The sequence below is a fragment of the Musca vetustissima genome, unplaced genomic scaffold (assembly GCF_032173495.1).
Source record: "Musca vetustissima isolate MV318-11 ecotype Yass unplaced genomic scaffold, APGP_CSIRO_Mvet_v1 utg23326, whole genome shotgun sequence".
NCBI classification, from domain to species: Eukaryota; Metazoa; Arthropoda; class Insecta; order Diptera; family Muscidae; genus Musca; species Musca vetustissima.
This window is the reverse complement of record NW_026879812.1, coordinates 174,732-193,377: the sequence shown is the minus strand read 5'-3', so window position 1 is coordinate 193,377 and position 18,646 is coordinate 174,732. Positions and strand designations below refer to the sequence as shown.

At 32.5% G+C, this 18,646-nt stretch overlaps 1 protein-coding gene across 1 annotated transcript in view; it reads right to left on the bottom strand.

Annotated features, from left to right (window-relative positions):
* LOC133324952 (GATA-binding factor C) overlaps positions 1-18,646 on the bottom strand; it is a 67,859-nt gene that overhangs the window by 13,062 nt on the left and 36,151 nt on the right. The window contains exons 6-7 of the mRNA XM_061533779.1: positions 17,750-17,895; positions 683-826 (exon numbers count right to left, since the gene is read on the bottom strand). Coding sequence (XP_061389763.1) covers positions 683-826; positions 17,750-17,895 — 290 coding nt within the window. The remainder of the gene's footprint in view (positions 1-682; positions 827-17,749; positions 17,896-18,646) is intronic.

The following is an 18,646-nucleotide window of genomic DNA, read 5'->3' as shown; positions in this document are numbered from 1 at the left end:
GCAATGAGAACGGAATTGTAGTTGGGATTGAAAATGTAACGTACTGGCCCATCCCCTACCCCCGTCAGTGTTCTCTTGCTAAATGTGGGAATCATTGACCAAAAATTTGAGGGTTAAATCGACTGATGAATGGATGGATGGACGGACGGACGACAACACGTGGTAAATGGTGTGTGAAATCGCTTAAGCAGTTTAAATGAGTCGGCTTTTGACTTGCTGTTTAAATCGTTCTTGTTGTTGTTGCTGTTTCTGCTGGTATTCTGCAAATGCGATTTAAATGATAAAAGCAGGGCAGAGGTATTATGACTCGGTTGTATTTTTTGTTATCATTAAACTATTATCAACATCACCAGCCATGATCAGACAGTCAAACGTATGCAATAACGGATTTATTTCGAACATTAAATTCGGGCACATACTTCCCCCAAAACTGAATCACTCGCTCGCTCATCCGACCGTTAAGTAGCTTTAGCAAGTGATCAATAATTTTTGGGATTTTTATCCAGGGGGAAGTCAGTTTTTTTTTTGTTTGGTATGTTAATATGCTCTTCAGAAAATTCTCCCATGGAGATTTTTGGTTTGTGTTTTTTGGGGGTGTGTATGTGTGTGATTTTTTCGCAATGTTTTTTTGTGTATGATTTTTTTTTCTGAGGGTTGGGGAATGAGAATTTTTTGTACTTACATTGTGCAATTTATAATAGAGTCCGCAGGCATTACACACTGGTTCACCACTTGCATTCCGCCGCCAAAGGGTTGTTGTTGTGGTTTTGCAATTGGCACATGAGGTCCCCGCACGTTTGGCCGCACTTTGTAGCGACTGCAGTGTCTGTTGAAAAAAATAGAGAAAAAAGGGAGAAAATTAATACAGGAAATTAGATAAAAAACTAATAGAAAACAGACAATGTTAAGACAAAATAACCCTAAAAGTATGCTTTAGTTTTTGAAATATATGCTAATTAGAAATAAATTTTTATAATTTGGGATTATCATTACATTGAGATAACAAAAATTCAAGAATGAAATATACTATAAATTATTTTGAAGTTTTGAAAACTTTACACCAAAAAGTATGCTTCATTTTTTTAAAATATTTTTTTAGCGTTTATAATTTTAATTTTCAGAACAAAGAAGGAATTTTGGAGGAAAAACTAATTTTCAATATTATCGCCATTAACAAAAAAGCAATAACATTTTATATCATTGCTACTTGCAGCCTAAAAGTATACACTGGGTTTTTCTTAAATTTAAAATTATTTCAAAAATCCCAAAAATAAACTTTTCGAATAAAAAATATTAAAAAAATTATATTAAATAAAGTACAAGTAACAACATTTTAAATATTTTTTCCCAAAAGTATGGGCATATTTTGAAGTTGCCCAAAAGTATACATCATTTTAAATTATATTGCAAAATTGTTAACATATTGGAAATTGGTGAGAAAAATTATTCGGAATAGATGGTCATAGTAATGATAATATAAAGAGTGTTTACACTTCATATTTTTAATTTAATTTTCAAAAAAAAAATCTCCTAAAAGTAGGCATTACTTTTTGAAACTTTTATGACTCAAAAAAATCAATACTCACATATTTTACATACTACATATTCCATCAAAATAAGGCATTCTGATAATAAATGATTTTTTTTTCAAATAATTTTTAAAAAAAATTCTCCTAAAAGTAGACACTAGATAACTACTCCTAAAAGCATGCATTATTTTTTTGTTATTTCGAAAACCCCTAAAATATCTTTTACTTATTTTGTATTCCTTCAATCCCAGTTTAAAATGAAAATGCTCTAAAATGATGCATCATTATTTTAATTTAATTTAATTCCCAAAAATATGCAACATTTTTTAATTTAATTTTTTTTCAAATAATTTTCTTATTATCTAAAATAATTTTATTCCTTAAATTAAAAATTACCTAAAATATGCACTAGTTTTTTATAAATTTTCCCCAAAAGTATTCCCCCAAAAGTATGCACCATTTTTTATTTATTTGTTATATAGAATCCCTTAATTATTTATTACTTTCAGGTTTTTCGAAATCACCTTAGAAATGTTTTTCTCCTATCAATTTTAATTTCTACACCTTTTATCCCCCAAATTCATTAACACCTTGTGTTTGCATATTTTTTTGTTTTTGTTGTTGTCCTGGATGTTTAGGAAATGTTTTTAATTTTTTTTGTTTTTTATTTTTTGGTTATGCCATCTTTCACCTCGAACTTCAGAAAAATATCTGCTGCTGCCTCGGCTATGGCATGTTGGTGCAGTTTTGTTGAATTGTCATGTTAACAACTTAATTTATTTACGTTAGCCATGTTGTCATGTCGCGTCCCCCCGTTTGTTGCGAATTGTGTCTCAAAACTGTATGTATGGCTGTCTGTCTGTCCCTGCTGATTGTGTCCCTAGTTTTAAACGAACCACAAAAATACGGATGATGCTGATGATGACCAAAAAGTAAAATAAAAGCAATCATTCGATTTGTTGCTGGTGCTGCTGATTCAATCTGGAAATTGTTACTTGCAATGTCTACATATTGTTGTTGTTGTTTTTGGGTGTATTTCTTGTTGTTGTTTCTGTGGCTTAACGAGATCGTCACATAATTACTGAAAAAGCTAAAGATTTTTGTTGTCGATGACCAATTTGAAAAATGTTTTTGGTAACACTTTTTGGCCTGGTAGAGAGTGTAGGTGCTGGATTGTGCGTGCCAGCCAGCCAGGCCTATGGTGGGCGTTCGAAATTAATTCCTTAAGTTGTGTTCTGTTTTTGTTTTTTCAGTTTCCCACTATTTGCCTGGTAAATCCTTTGCGTTTAATAATATCGTTACAAGATCGTTAACACCTCTTGGCCAATGCTGACTGAGTCCTCCACATTTTTGAGATATTTGCTGCATGTCTTGCGGATTTTTGTGTGTGTTTTTTGGGAATTCAGATGATCTTGTTTTAAGGCATTGGGAAGTAAACATCTTCTTTTGGGTTGTGAGACTGTCTGAAATTTATGTTAATGTGTTAACAAAAAATTTCTGGGAGAGACAGCCTGAACGAGGCACAGGTGATCGATACGAAACAGCAACCAACCAACAGAAAAAAACATCAATTAAAAATCATGGCAATACATGATCAATGCCAAGAAGTCCCAAGTATTTTTTTCTTGCCAGGTTCTCCAAAAAAAATAAATACATGATCATGAGCAATATCAGTTTTGCAATTTTTCTGTTGTTGTTGTAGGGATGCAACATCAGGGTACAACATTATGTAGAGGCTTCTCCATACTTTGTTGGCAGACAGACAGGTAAGGTTAAGTGGACAGCAGTAGGGCTTATGAGAGAATGCCAGTTGGGCTTTATTAGCGGCTCATCTGGACAAAATGCGTGAAATCTTGAAGTCGAAAGACAGACAGACATACACACGAATACATACATAGATACACCTTCTTCAATCTTTCAGAAGAAGAAGAAAAAGTAAAGTGGACAATGTTATGTTGACCATGTACAACGTTTTGTTGTCTGCTGATTTGTTGTTGTTGGTTGGCTGCCCCTGTGTGCTGTGCAACACCACTTGTATACAAAACATATATCATGTTGTTGTTGTTGCTGTATGGCTGGGATCCTCTGCAAAGGAAATTCGTGGAAATTTCGTGCAAGCCAACAAAACTTTGAAATGAATCCGGAGGACAGTAGTGCGACTCCTTTTTGTTGCAGTTTTGTGGAATTGTCAATTTAATGAATTGATACTGATGTTGAACAAGGGATCTTTAGGGATAAGAAACTACAACAACAAAAACCAACAACAACTGGTGGTTTATTCTTCTTCTTTTGCTGTGTAAATGTTATCATATTCCAGGTAAAGAAATTAAGCAGAAAAAAAAAGAAGTTGGAGATCCAGCGAACGGATTTAATTGCAACTAACGGAAGCTACTGGTTTCAAGGAAAGGCTAATTAGGTGATGTGAACACTTTCATATTTAATTTCAGTTCCACACACACCACACACCCCCACCCCTTCTCTGCTCACTCTCTATCTCCTTCAAGCCAAGGATGTGTTTTGCCTAGAACTGTCGCCATAACCATATTTATGCATATATCATTCTGATCAGCACAATCATTCGGAGCAGCAGTAGTCATACAAAAAATGTCATGGCGATATATCACTGTCATCGTTCCGAACAGCAAAAAAATGACAAAATGTCAAATATTGACAAGAGATTAATTGAAATGCAAACGCAACAGCCAGTCAGCCAGCCAGAGTCAGCCATCCAACACCTTCAAGATATAAATATGCATTGGAGACCCCTTTTAAGCCCAGCTTATGAAAAGGTAAAAAAGGGAGGGAGAGAGAGAAATGAAATGATCAGACAATCACACATAATATTATTAGTTTTGTTGTTGCTGATTTTTTTTGTGGCTTACAAGATGGCGTTTCAAGATAATCATTGAAACATTTGTTGTTTTTTCTTCATTTCTCCTGGGTTTGTTTTTTCCTTCTTTGCTTTTTGTGGGGGGTAGTCATTTTTAAGAAGCCCAAAAACTGTCGGACAGACTTCGATGGGGACACTCAACATGAAACTGTTTTGTTATGTTTGCCTTATCATAAATTCGCACCTCAAAAGATTTATTTATGCGCTGACAGCTGCCATAAAGACCAACAACGCGACCAGAGCGAAAGTGTGTGTGCGCGCGCAGAAGACAAAAAAACTTGCAGGAAGAATATAAATAAAATAAAAAAGAACTATTTAACACGCACATAAGAAGAAACAAATTATAAAAACAAGGCACTAAGAAATATATGGGATTTTTATCGAAATGTAAATTAAAAAAAAAAAAAATAAATTCAAGTAACTAAGTTTGCTGGGTTATCAAAAAATTAAAAGTATATTTTTTTCAAATTTTTTAGAGTCTGCAGTTTAGAGAAAAAAATAAAAACAGCCTTTTAAAGAATATTTTATTGTCAAAGAGTCTTTGATTTTTTTTAAAGAAAAATGTTGTTAAAAACTTAATGAAATTATAAAGTATCGAATATGTCATCAAAGACAAAAATATAGTCGATTGAAAACTAGCCCATGTCTTCTTGGAAAGTTTTTTGAAAAACTCCATGGTTTATGAGATATTTGAAAAATGAAACTCATTGCCTACTTTTAGGCAAAATTTCAAATATTCAATAATATTCGAGTTTTTTGTAAAAAAAATAAATAATGTGATTGGTATTTGAAGATAAAACTTTAAACTAATTTTGAAATATAGACAAAAGTATAAAAAATAAAAATCGTGTATAAAATACAAAAAAAAAAATTAAATTTTGGTTAAAAAATTAAAATTTCGGACTTGACATCAGAGTCAAAAATAAAGCTTATCGAAAACAATCATAAGTCTTCTAACAGAGTTTTTCGAAAAACTCACTGGTTTTTAAGATGTATGGAAAACAAAATGTATTGCATACTTTTAGGCAAAATTTAAAATATTTTTAAATAATAATAGTTTTATAACAAAAAATATATCTAGTTTTAATTGTGGTTGATATTTAAAAAGAAAAATGTAAAAAACACTAATTTCCCATTTCGCCCCTTGAATTATGCAATAGAAATTCGTTTTTAATTTTCTAGCCAGCCGTCGGCAATTCCATACTAAAATCTCATCATAGTCATCATTAGAATTATTTACAGCATCCTTTTGTAAGAAATCATGCCACCCAATTTTCACACAAAAACACATATACACACACCCATCACAACACACACATACACAGAAGCCAATAACCTTTAGCATCTAAGATAGTGCGCAGATACAGAATTTTAATAACAACAACAACTATATGTACATTGATATAGTCAAAAGATATAGAAACACAGATAGAATATAATGTATACAGAACAAGCACTCATACACACACACACACACACAAATACAAAAGCTCCATTGAAATACACAAACACATACATTACCATGTTTCTATCTTCCATTTGGAATCTTTTGTACATAGCAAGAAGATAGATAGTAGGTATTGCCCAAATGTATACTATAGATATCTATACAATTTTATCTTGTATATATATATATATATCAGGCTGTCTGTGTGTGTGTGTTTGTTTGGCATACCCATACAGAAGCAATAACCCAGACTGTAAAGCTAACAAACCCCAATGCTGTAACACAAAAGGAACAAAACTCCCCAAGTATGTACGTTTGGGGTAGCATGGAAATAAGGGAGAATATGGAGAGGAAGAGCGGGAAGGGGGATTGGGGAGGACTGAAGAAGACACGCATCTATGTCGTTATCTATCTATACATTCATCTTGCTTTCTTTCATTAGTTTTTTTATTTTTTGCTTTTCTATTGCCAGTCATGTTCTTTTTTGTTGTTGCCTGACACATCTAGGCAAAAATATATTTTCTTCTTCTTCAATTTTTTTTCCTCCCCTGCCTCACATCTAAGATTTCTGTCTTTTCTTATCTTGGCAAACATTTTTTATAGATATTAGCGACAGTTTTTATTTCTTGGTCGTTCATTTTCGTACTGTCATTCTCGTTTTTTTTTATTGCTTTTATTTTATTTTCTTTGTCGTTGTTGGGGTTCATCTTCTCGAGTAGAAGGCTGGGGGCTCCACAGCCTTAATTTTGACCCAAAACAACCCCCTTTCATGATTTTATGTGTGAAAATGAGACAAATCTAGTACAGCATACATTTGTAGAGAAATCTTTGGCATCTGATATGCCGAGGGGGCGGTTTGGGGAAGGAAGAGTTATTTATGCTCGTTTATTTTCTTTACACTCCTCACCTCTCTTGGGCACATATATATTTCTACTATGGAAATGGACTGTCACAAAGAACAAAAATGAAGAAGACAAAATCAGATCTGATAGCCATCTTGGTTTTCTTTCCTGTCTTTTTGAGGGGTATGTAGGTGTATTTGTGTGGGTGAGCAAGATAAATATTTGTTTTATGACTTATTCAAAGGAATCTCGTTTACAGAATATAATGAATTTTTTTTTTCTGAATCAAAAAAGAAAAATAAAATCAAAGTTGAACAACACTTGAAGTCTGGGATGGAAGGCAAACCAAAATGGCTTTAAAGTGAATGGATAAACAATTTAAAGCATACTTTTGGGGAATTTATCAATTTGCTAATAAGTAGACACAAAATTGAAAGCTTTAAGAAAATAAAAAAATTTATTAAAATTCTTGCTGCATACTTCTAGGACATATTTTTCAAAATTTTGTTACCTACTTTTAGGGATTTTTTTTTTCAAAAAAAATGGAAAAACAGACAGAAATATTCAACCCTTTAAGAAAATAAATGTGTGCTTCATATGTTACAATTTTTTGACAATTTGGCGAAGAATCATTCGTGTATTCATTTTTGTTGCATACTTATAAGGTGTATTTTTCAATTTTGTTGCCTACTTTTGGGAAATAAAAAATTCAATTCGTCCAAAAACTTAAAATAAATAAAATAAACAAATTTCAGGCTTCTAGAAAATGAATAAATATATAATTTTTTATTGCATATTTTCAGGACACATGTTTACATTTTTCTTGCCTACTTTTAGGAACAATTCTAATAAATTAAAAATTAAATCTTTTTATAAGGCATATTTAAAAAATAAATAAATATTATTAAATTTCAATTTCTAATATGTGGTGCCTACTTTTAGGAGTTCATATAATAAAACTATTCCTTTTATTTCTCAACAAAATAAGTCTCTGCTATTAAAGGTGTGAATTTTATTAGAATATATTTTCCCTTCCCCCTTACCTTCTTTGCCAATTTCCCTCCCTTCACCCAATACCTCAGAACTTTGGAAAACTTATGAATTGTTTTACGTGTTTTAATGTTTCTTGTTGTTGTGGTTGTTTTTGTTCTTGTTGTATAAAACCAAAAAGGAATAAAATTAACATAAAAATCAAATACAATGTTGGCGTTGGCCGCACACGTAAATATGTTTGTTGGTGAAAATTTATGAACTTGAATGGCAACAAAACAGAAACCCTTTTTTACAATCCTTTGCCAATGCCTGGTCGGACGCTTGGTTGGTTAGTAATAAAGCGCAACCCCATGTTTATTATAATTTCACACCCAAACAGACAATAAGTGAAAATTAATAGAACAGCACAACAGCCAGGCAGCTAACCGTTCAGCTAGCTAGCCAAATCGACCCGGGGTTTTAAATCGCAAAACTCTGCTAAGCATTTAAGTCACATGTTTGGCCACAGCTAAAGAGAGAACGAGCGTGTTTAGATGACATTTATTTTAGTCATAGAATATAAAACTAAAACTAAAAGCTAGCAGAGGACGAGGACTACTACTGCCATTGCGACTACCGTTTGGTTATTCACTGGCCATTTGCTTTGTGGCTCATTGAATTTGTTACTATTTTTGCGCGCACGAGAGAGAGGGGAGGGTTTTCTATGTGACAAATATTAATGACAATTTTCATACCTTCTACCATACACCTTATTCAACCTTTTTTTTAATGTTTCGGTTTTGGACATCGACTACTACTACTGCACTTTACTACAACTAGTCTTCATGACCACGAGGAGTTTTGGTGTCTTGGCTAGTTTTGTGGCCTATTGTCTCTTGGTTGGTTGCATGTTGTTTATGTGTTCTTTGGACAACTTGTCGTTTATTGTTCAATGTTTTCACCCGGCTCTAGTTTATTTTTTTGTTTTTGCCTTGCATGAAGGTTGCCTTAATGGTTTTACAAATTACAAACGTACCCTTTTTGGGCTTGAAAATAACAATAAAAAACAGTTTTTTATAATATTAAAAACAGAGCGAAATGTAATATTGAGAGGAGGACGAACAAGTCTGAGGGAAAATTTATTGATTTGTGTTCTATAAGATAAGACATGGAAATGGGCGATAAAATACTAATTAATAATATTTTCTTTTTGTAAAATATATTTTTAATAAAAATATTGGTTTGATAACTAAATAATAAATATTTAATGAAAATAAAAAAATGTAAAAATATAGAAAAAAATTCTTTTTGCTAATATTAATTTTAGCCCATATTTATATGCGATAGGTTCTAACATCCTTTGAGAAAAATATTCCCAACAGACTACCCTTTATTTCCTACATACACCTCAAACATGTATTGACAACATGTATGCCGCAAAACCCCCTTCAAACCAATGACAAGGCACAATTTAATGAAAGTATTTTATTATTTATTATTTTCGTGATCAATTGTAGGAGCCCAAGCACACTCTTTGGAGAATAGGCTCCTTTGGGGAAAATGTTCCTTACGGGCGGCTGAAGTTTTCCCACTCACACATCAAACCTGTATATACGACTTACACGCCACAAAATCCCCTTGAAACAAAAAGGCCTCACCAAAAGGCAAGAAACAATGCGATGGATTTGTTTTCTTTTTCCTGACTAATTTTTGGCCCTTCGGGAAAATATTGTATAAAACGTGACCAATTTTTCCTATTCACACATCAAACATGTATTAGCAACTTGTATACCGCAAAAATCACTTCAAACCTTAAAAACAAAGGTCAAGACAAAATTTAATGGAAATATTTTGTTTTTATTTTCTCGAATTAATTTTTGACCCTAGGCATACGGATTGGATTATCGCTTCCTTTGGAGAAAATGTTAGTTAGAGGATGTCCTTTATTTCATACACACATCAAACATGTATAGGCAACATATATGCCGCAAAAATCTCTTCAAACTGTACAACCCAGAGGTAAGACACAATTTGATACAAATATTTATTTTTCAGATTCAGATTATGCAAAGAAGGATACGACTGAGGTCATGACATCCTCAGAGGAAAATACTCCCCAAAAGGTGTACTTCATTTCCTACTCACACATCAAACACGTATCAGCAACATGTATGCCACAAAACCTCTTCAAACCTTATAACTTAAGGCAGGACACAATTTAATGCAATTCTTTGTTTAATATTTTTGTGACCAATTTTGGAGCTTCAGAATACAATTTGGAATATAGGTTACTTTGGGGAAAATGTTCCTCAAGCCTTGCCGATTTTTTCCAACCCACACATTAAACTTGTATTGGCAACATGTATGTCGCAAAAACCTCTTCAAACAAAGAGAAGTCTTCATAGGTAAGATGCAATTTGGTAAAAATAATGTTATTTTTAGAACAAATTTTTGGACACTAAGCATACGATATAAAAAATTGGTTGCTTAAGGCAAAATATTCCTTAAGGGATGCTCGATTTTTCCTACTCACACATCAAACATGTATCTGCAACATGTGTGCCACAAAACCTCTTCAAAACTTAAAACCCAAGGCAAGGCACAATTTGATATTTTATTTTTTTATATTTGTTCCTTATTTTCGTAACTAATTTTTGGACCCTAAGAATACGATTTCGAAAATAGGTTTCTTTGGGCAAAATGTTCCTCAAGGCCTGTCCTATTTTTCATTCTCCCACAGACATGACATATCACGAATATTTGTTACTAAAATCTGGGTGGAATTGTAAGACTATCTAAAAAAGGAAAACCCTACTGCAAAAAAAAAAAAATACTTTCAGCTTCAGATTATGCCATGAAGGATCTGGCTAAGGACAAGAGGTCCTTTGACGATAATACTCCCCATGAGGTGTACTCCACTCCCTCCTCACAACTCAAAGCTATATTTTTAATATTTAAGTCCCCCAAAGCCGAATTCTTTCATTGTCTTCCTCTTTAAACAAACTTTCATTAACGGCTAGACACGCCTAACTTATTGCAGCTCTTTTTTGCCTTAAAAATCCCCATTACTCTTCATTGTATTTTTCGGGACAAAGGCAACACAAGGCTCATGCAGAAGTTTCATCATATCGTTAAATTTTAATTGATCTGCTCGTTGATTCTTGTTTTTTCTTCTTGCGTTATTATTGAAACTAAGTATGTGATCGACAAGAAGAAGAAGAACAAATGTTCATCATCAGCTGCCTGCCTGCCCTCCAAGCCAGGAGATTTAATGCAGTTAATATTATTGCATTAAGCGATTTGCCTTATGCCTTATGGGTCTTAGGCCAGGATCAGCAGCAGCCTCATTTGAGGCGAGGTGAGTGCATTTTTAATAATAATGTTTAAGCTTTGGCTGGCATTGTGATGTACGTGCCTGATGGTTTTGTTGTGCGCTTGATGAAATGTTGTCTTAACAAGATCTAGTCAATAATAAGGAGAATACGATTTTGTTTTTTTCTTTCTTTTTTCGATTAAAAATGCAACGCATATTATTTTTTTGTTTTAACTTAAATTAAGAGCAGAGCTCCCAGAAAAAAATACAAAAAAGAATTTGGCGCAAAAACGCCCCACATTTGCCAAGTTCATCATCGTTCTCGTCATTGCAAAGCAACCAGCGATCGATGATCGTTCAATGAACTTCTTCACACACACACACACAGCAACAACAACAAATATCAAAGTATTTGATTTGCCATTGATTTGAGTTGAAATTTTGTTGTAAAGCCTCCATGCCTTCCCCAATGCACTTGGCTCTGCTCCTTTTTTTTTGCTCATGGCAAAGTAGCTGTGAAAGAAACTTGACTTTTTGTTACTCCCTGTCGAACATTGTCTAATGTTCATAATATTGTCGGTATGTTCGGCTGCTGTTTCTTCTTGCTAGCTTGCTTTTAATATGATTTATATGTTTTATATTAAACTGGGTGGGGAAGCCCTTCTTTTTTTCGCATTTTTTTTAGTTCGCAAACAATATTTTTTGGGGGCATACATTTTTTTTCGTTCTGTATCGCTTCGTTTAATTTCTGGCGTTACTGCCCACATACTTAAAAGCACAAAATTCTTTTTATATATCTTAAACTCTTTTCCCCCTTCCACCCTCCTCTATCTGTCTCTTTGAACTTGTTTCGTATTTTGCCTCCAACTTTAAAACCCGTCTGATGTATTGTCGATAAAATATTCCTAAAATATAAATTTTATGTGTTAATTTTTGTATGTGTTGTTGTTGTTGCTGCGTATACTATATATTTACGGTAAAATTCCCACGCTTTAGCTTAGCTTCATTTTGGGGGAGATTTTTGTTGGAGACCTTTGTTATTTTCTAATTTAAATCATATCAAACGACGACTACTTGTCTTAGCAAAACATATGGTCAGGTTGATGCGGTTTTTAAATAAAAAAGAATATGAATAAAGAAATTAAGAGGGGTCAAATTCGGAAATATGCTCTTCTCACCTTCCCCCTAACTCTTAGTATTTAAAACAAAAAATGTATGAGGCACAAAAATATTTAAATTTTTAAGTCTTAAAAAAACATTTAATTTTGGACAAAAAGTATATAAGATAGGGGTTGACACCCTTTGAAGAAAATATTTCTTACAATGTGTCCTTCAATTCATACTCACACTTCAAACATGTATGGCCAGCCTGTATAGCCTAAAACCCCTTCAAACCTAAAGTTTTAGAAACTAACAAAGTTTAACTAATATTTCAACATTAAAATTGTGTATGCTAAATTTTCGACTGATAAGATATTTGATAGGTGCTAACATTCTTTGGAGAAAATATTCCATAGAGAGTGTCCTTCAATTCATACTTACACATCAAACATGTATGGGCAACCATTATGGCCTAAAACCCTTTAAACCTGAAGCTCCCAAAGCTGGCAACATAAAACTATTATTTTAACATAATCATAAATGTAACCTAAATTTTCAGCTTAAGGATATGAGTTACTTGCTAACATCCTATGGAAGAAATACTCCTAAAAGTGTATTCTTCATTTCATACTCACACATCATACATGTGCCAGCTACCTGTATGGCCTAAAAGCCCATGAAACCTGAAGTCACATAAACCGACAAATTTTAACTAATATTTTCATATTATAATTTTGTAATTTAAATTTTAACCTTAAGGATATGGGATTGGACCTAACATCCGTAGGAAAAAATACTCCTCATATTCTAAACTTAATTTCATGCGCACAACTCAAACTTGTACTGGCAACATGTATGCCATAAAACCGGATAGATCCTCATGACTTAAAGTCAGTTGAAAAAACTATTTTTTTTTTTTTTTTTTTTGTAGAAATTTAATATTTAACCCATAAGGATGCGTTTCAGGACCCAACATCCTTGGACGAAAATACTCCCAAAAGACTGTTCTTTATTTTCTACTCACACATCAAACATGTACGTGCAACATGTATGCCGTAAAACCTCTTCAAACCTTATAACCAAAAGCATGACATAATTTAATAGAAATGTTGTCATTTTCGTGACTGATTTTCGACCTTAAGGATACGAGTTGGAAAATAGGTTCCATTGGGAAAAATATTCCTTAGGATGGCCTATTCTTCGTTCTCATATAAGCAAGATGTATCATGAATATTTATGCCTTAAATCTCGAAGGATTTATAACACATACTTAAAGGGGGTTTTCAATTAAACTCTTTCTGCAACAAATACTTTAAAATTCCGATTATACCAAGAAGGATACGACTGAGGTCAGGACTTCCGTCAAATAAAATACTCCCCAGGACGTGTACTTCATTCCCTTTTCACAACTGAAAGCCATAAAGGCAATTGTTAGGCTTCTAAGTCGCTTTATTTTAGTCTTCTCTATTTTTTCTCAAACAAAAAATCCTTGGCATTTTCGGTTTTTGACCGCCCTCCACCAAATCTATGTCAAGGTAATTAGCTGAACTTCAGCATAATATTGGTAATGCATTACCAATTGTTAATAATGTTGGCCATAAACTAAAACTTCAGCGAAAAAAACCGGACGTTTGGCTCTAACTGAGATTTTTTTCTTACGTAAATGAGAGGGAGAGGGGGCAGCATTGCAGCTAATTTTTTTCCTTTATTATTGTTCCTACTTTTTGTGTTACTTTATAATTAAACGCAATTATTGAACTGTAAGCTAGCTGTAGCCGGCAGCTGCAAAAGGCAACAACAACATCAATGTCGTTTCATAATAAGCAAAACGCCCGCCGCCTTAGCTTTTGCAAAAAAACTAAAAAACGAAGCATTGTTATTGTGTGGCATTCAGAGAGAAACTGTAAGGGATATGCAAAACACACATTAAAAGGCCAACTACAACAACAACAGCAACAAATGCCAAGCTGAAAGAAACAATGAAAACATTTTGAGAATTTATGTGTTTTAGCCTTAAAACTTAAAAATGAACAGCCAACAAACAAACACTCAAGTCAAGCCGGGCCGGGCCGAGCCAGTCAGCCAGCTACAATAATCATCCATCCATTCGAGAACAAAAGCATTGAAATGTTTCAAGGCTAAAAGGGGGAGAGGGGGAATTTGGCATTACGTGAAGTACTATACATTGTTTTCTTTAATTTGAATTCATTAAAAAGCTGATTTTTGTTGTTGTTGTTGTTCGGTTTTATTTTCTTTGGCGACGTCGTTGGCAGCAGTGGCGCTGGCCAAAGACCAGCCATAAAAATTGTTGCAATGTTAAATGGAAGGAAAGCAACGTAAGAAAAAAAAAACAAAAGGAACTGGACTGTCAAACTTGACAAATGTTAAGTGAGCGGGGGGAGAGAATTGTTCTAGGGATTTTGTACATGGAAAGCCACCCAAACGGGGACCACCAATCGAAAAAATTGCCTAAAGGGGAAAATACTTAATTTTTGATCTTAAGGATATGAGATAGGTTCTACTATCCGTTGGAGAAAATATTCCACATTGAGTGCTCTTTATTTTATACTGACACATCAAACATATATAGGCAACATATATGTCCAAAAACTTCTTCCAAACTCTTATATCTAACGAAAAGACAACATTTGATAAAAAAAATTATATTTTATTTTCGTGACTAATTTTTGAGCCTAACCATAGGATTTGGAAACTAGGTCCCGTTAGGACCTAGTTTCCTCAAGGGCTGGCCAATCTTTCCTACTCACACATCAAACATATATATTCAACATGTATGCCGTAAAACCTCTTCAAACCGCATAACCCACATAGAAAGACATAACTAACATAACATAAATATTTTTATTTTATTTTCCTGACTAATGTTTGCCTTAAGGATACTATTTGGAACATAGGGTCCTTTGGGAAAAATTATCCCCAAGGGCTGGCCAATGTTTCCTATTCAAACATCAAACATGTATTGGCAACATATATGCCGTAAAAACCTCTTAAACCTCAAAGGCAAGACCCAATTTGATGAAAATATTTTTCTTTTATTTTCGTCACTAATTTTCGCTTCAAGGATACGATTTGGAATATAAGTCGCTTTGGTAAAAATGTTCCTTAAGGTGTGGCCTATTTTGCATACTCACACATCAAACATGTTTATACAACATGTGTGCCTTAAAATCGCCTCATACCTTATGACAAAGGGTTGACACACTTTTAAGGAAAATTTCTATTTTATTGTCCTAACTAATTTTTCGCCTCAAGTCTGCGATCTGGAAAATAGGTTCCTTTAGGAAAAATATTCCTCAAGGGCTGCCCTATTTTCCCTACTCACACATCAAACATGTATTGGCAACATGTATGCCACCAAAACCTCTTCAAACCTCATGACCAAAGGAAACCTTGTGATGTAAATAAGGCTATTTTTGTAACTAATTTTTGGCTCCAAGCATAGGAATTGGAAAATAGTTACCTTTGGGAAAAATTATCCTGAAGGACTGCCCAATATTTCACTCTCACAAAGGAAGGGTGTATCACGTATATTAATGCCTCAAATCCGGGTGAAATATCAAGCAAAATTAACCACCAATGGAAAATTGCCTTGCGAGCAAATATTTTTCTCTTAATGAGTTTCAATATTTTTTTTTCGTATAAAAGAAGTGTCCCCAAAAATCAAGAATTATTGATTTTTAATATCATCAGATATGGTGCCTTAATTTAATTAACCCCAAACCGAAAAAAAATATTCACTGAATATTTTTTTATTTTATTTTTTAATTTGTTGAATATTTTGTCAACACTTTTGATAACAAGGCAACGACAAAGCCAGGGAATGATCATTTGGCAGCTGAGATGCCTGCTAAGGTTAATTTGAGGGGCTCCAAGAGCATCGTCACTCACGTAAGACCCACTAACGAATGAAGAGGAACAACAACAAATCAAAAAGAACCAAACAAAAAAATTGTCAACAGTCTTTCAATGTCCAGCTGTGAATTTCTTGGGAATTCCCTCATAAAAGACATGATCCAAGTATCAAAATACACTACAACAACAACTAAAACCCACAATCATATATCCATGACTTTTCGACCAGAGCCATAAACATGCAGTCAGCAGTAGATGATGTTCACGATGAAGGTGGTTTGGGGCCAAGGCATAAAAAAAAACAAATAAATGATGTGGATGCCTAGCTAGGCAGACAGCCAGCCAGACAATGATGATGATCCCAAAGAATTTTTTTGGAAGAGAGTAAAAGAAAAAAAAAAACGGAAAAAAATTTTGGGTTCTTCTCTCCAAATGAAGTGAAAAATGAGGGAGGTCATTTTTATAGCTGTTTTATGCTAATCACTGTAAACAAAATCAATGGTTAATAGACCAGATATTACAATAACAAAAACAACAGCAACAAAAATATATAAATTGTTGTATTAACATAATCATGTTCTCTGTCAATGATGTTGTTGCCATCCTAGTTGTCAACAAGAAGCTGTTATCACCACATAAAAATTAACCAAAAACAAAAACTCGTAGCAACCCCTTCGGATTTTCTTCACAAAAACAACAACAAAAAATCGAAAGAAATCCCAAACTGATAATCAGTGGTGGTGTTGGTGACCAACCACATCAGCAGGCGCCACCAGTAACAAAATATGAACATAACCAATTTTGAATAGCATTTAATATGGCTGGACAGACAGATAGACTGTCCGTAATAAAATAAAAATCTCTAGCTAGACATATGTATGGCTGTGTATGTGTGTTTGTATGTTTGTAAGTAAGTAGTTATGCTGAAAAATTAATTCCCACATACTATTTACAACTCAGAAAAAAAACGAACAGACATAACTGGCCAAAGATACGATCTGTACGCCCATGCGCAACATTAACTTGGAGTGGTGTGTTCCAATGTTTGTGGCATGCAGCAGCAGCATCATATTGAAAATAAAAAAAATCATCTAAAATAAAAATTGTCATCATCTTAAAGAGACATTTCCCATCATCTTCTCGTCTCATTATGATTGTCTGTTAAGAATCTGCTTGACTGGCTTTCTGTGACTACTTAGTTCTCTGAACAGTTTTGATTTCAAAAATTTTTTTTAGAGTTCATAAAAAATTAATATTTTTTCTTAGTAATTTTCTGGGAAATATTATGACATTTGAGAATTGTCATGCTGTGTGTGAGGGGAGGGGGGATGTTTTATTAATATTTCTATTTTTTGGGGGAGGAGATTTGGTGACACTCCAACGAATTTTTAAAAATTAAAAATAATTAAAAAAAATAAAACTAAAAACTAAACTAAATAAATGAAAAAATAGTAGAACATGTTTTTAAGTATTGAAAAAAATATTGAAAAATTTTCAATATTAAAAAAAATAATGAACAAAGTAAAAAATGTTATTTATTATTTTTTTTTATTAATATTTTATTTTTGAAAATATTTTATTTTTTGATATCCCCTATTTTTTCAATATATTTTTTTAATACTTAAAAAAATGTTTCTACTTTTTTTTTTATTATTTTTAATTTTTATTATATTTACTATGTTCTATTTTTTAATATTTATTTTTTTTATTTTGAAATTAATTTTTTCTTTGCCTTTTCTATTATTTTTAAAATTAAATATTGAAAAAAATGTCCACACTTACCAGTCTTCGTTTTGGCTTAATTAATGGTCGATTCTGTCCATTCATTTTATAATATAAACCACAGGCATTGCACAAATAATGGCCGGTACCGTCACGTCGCCACAGTGGCGTTGAGGTGGCACCACAGTTGACACATTCACGGCCTTCTGCAATGACAATAACAATGGAAAAAAAGAGAAGGGAACAAATTAAGTAAATTAAACCAAATATGAAATAAAAAAATAATTAAAATATTTATAAAAATATTAAAAATAATTAAATAATTTTTAATTGCATATTTTAATTTCAAATTTTGAAAATATTATTTAAAAATGTTAAATATTAACATTTTTAAAAAAATATTTTCAAAATTTATTATTAAAGTAAATATAATTTTTTTTTTAATTATTAAAAATATTTTTAATTAAATTTAAATTTTTTTAATATTAAATTTTATTTATAAACAATTAAAAAAAAAATTCTATTAAAATTTTCATTATTATTTTTTTAAGATTTTGAATTTATTTCATTTTTTGTTTTTTTACTTTAAAAATTATTTTTTTAATTTTTAAAAATATATATTTTTGAAAATTTTAAAACATTTTTTTAAATATTTTTTTAAATTTTTAATATAGTTAATTTTATTTTTACAACAACAATAACAACACAATAAAGTTTTTGTTTTGATTTCCATAAAATAAACGAAATTTCCATGATTAAGCCCCTCCCCCTTGTACTCACATATCAAACATGTATATTCAACAGATGTGCCATAAAACCTCTTCAAACCTTATGACCAACGACGGCAAGATACATTTTGATGGAAAATGTTCTGTTTTATTTCGTGACTAATTTTTCGCCTCAAGGATACGATATAGAAAATAGGTTCCTTCAGGAAAAATATTCCTCAAGGGCTAC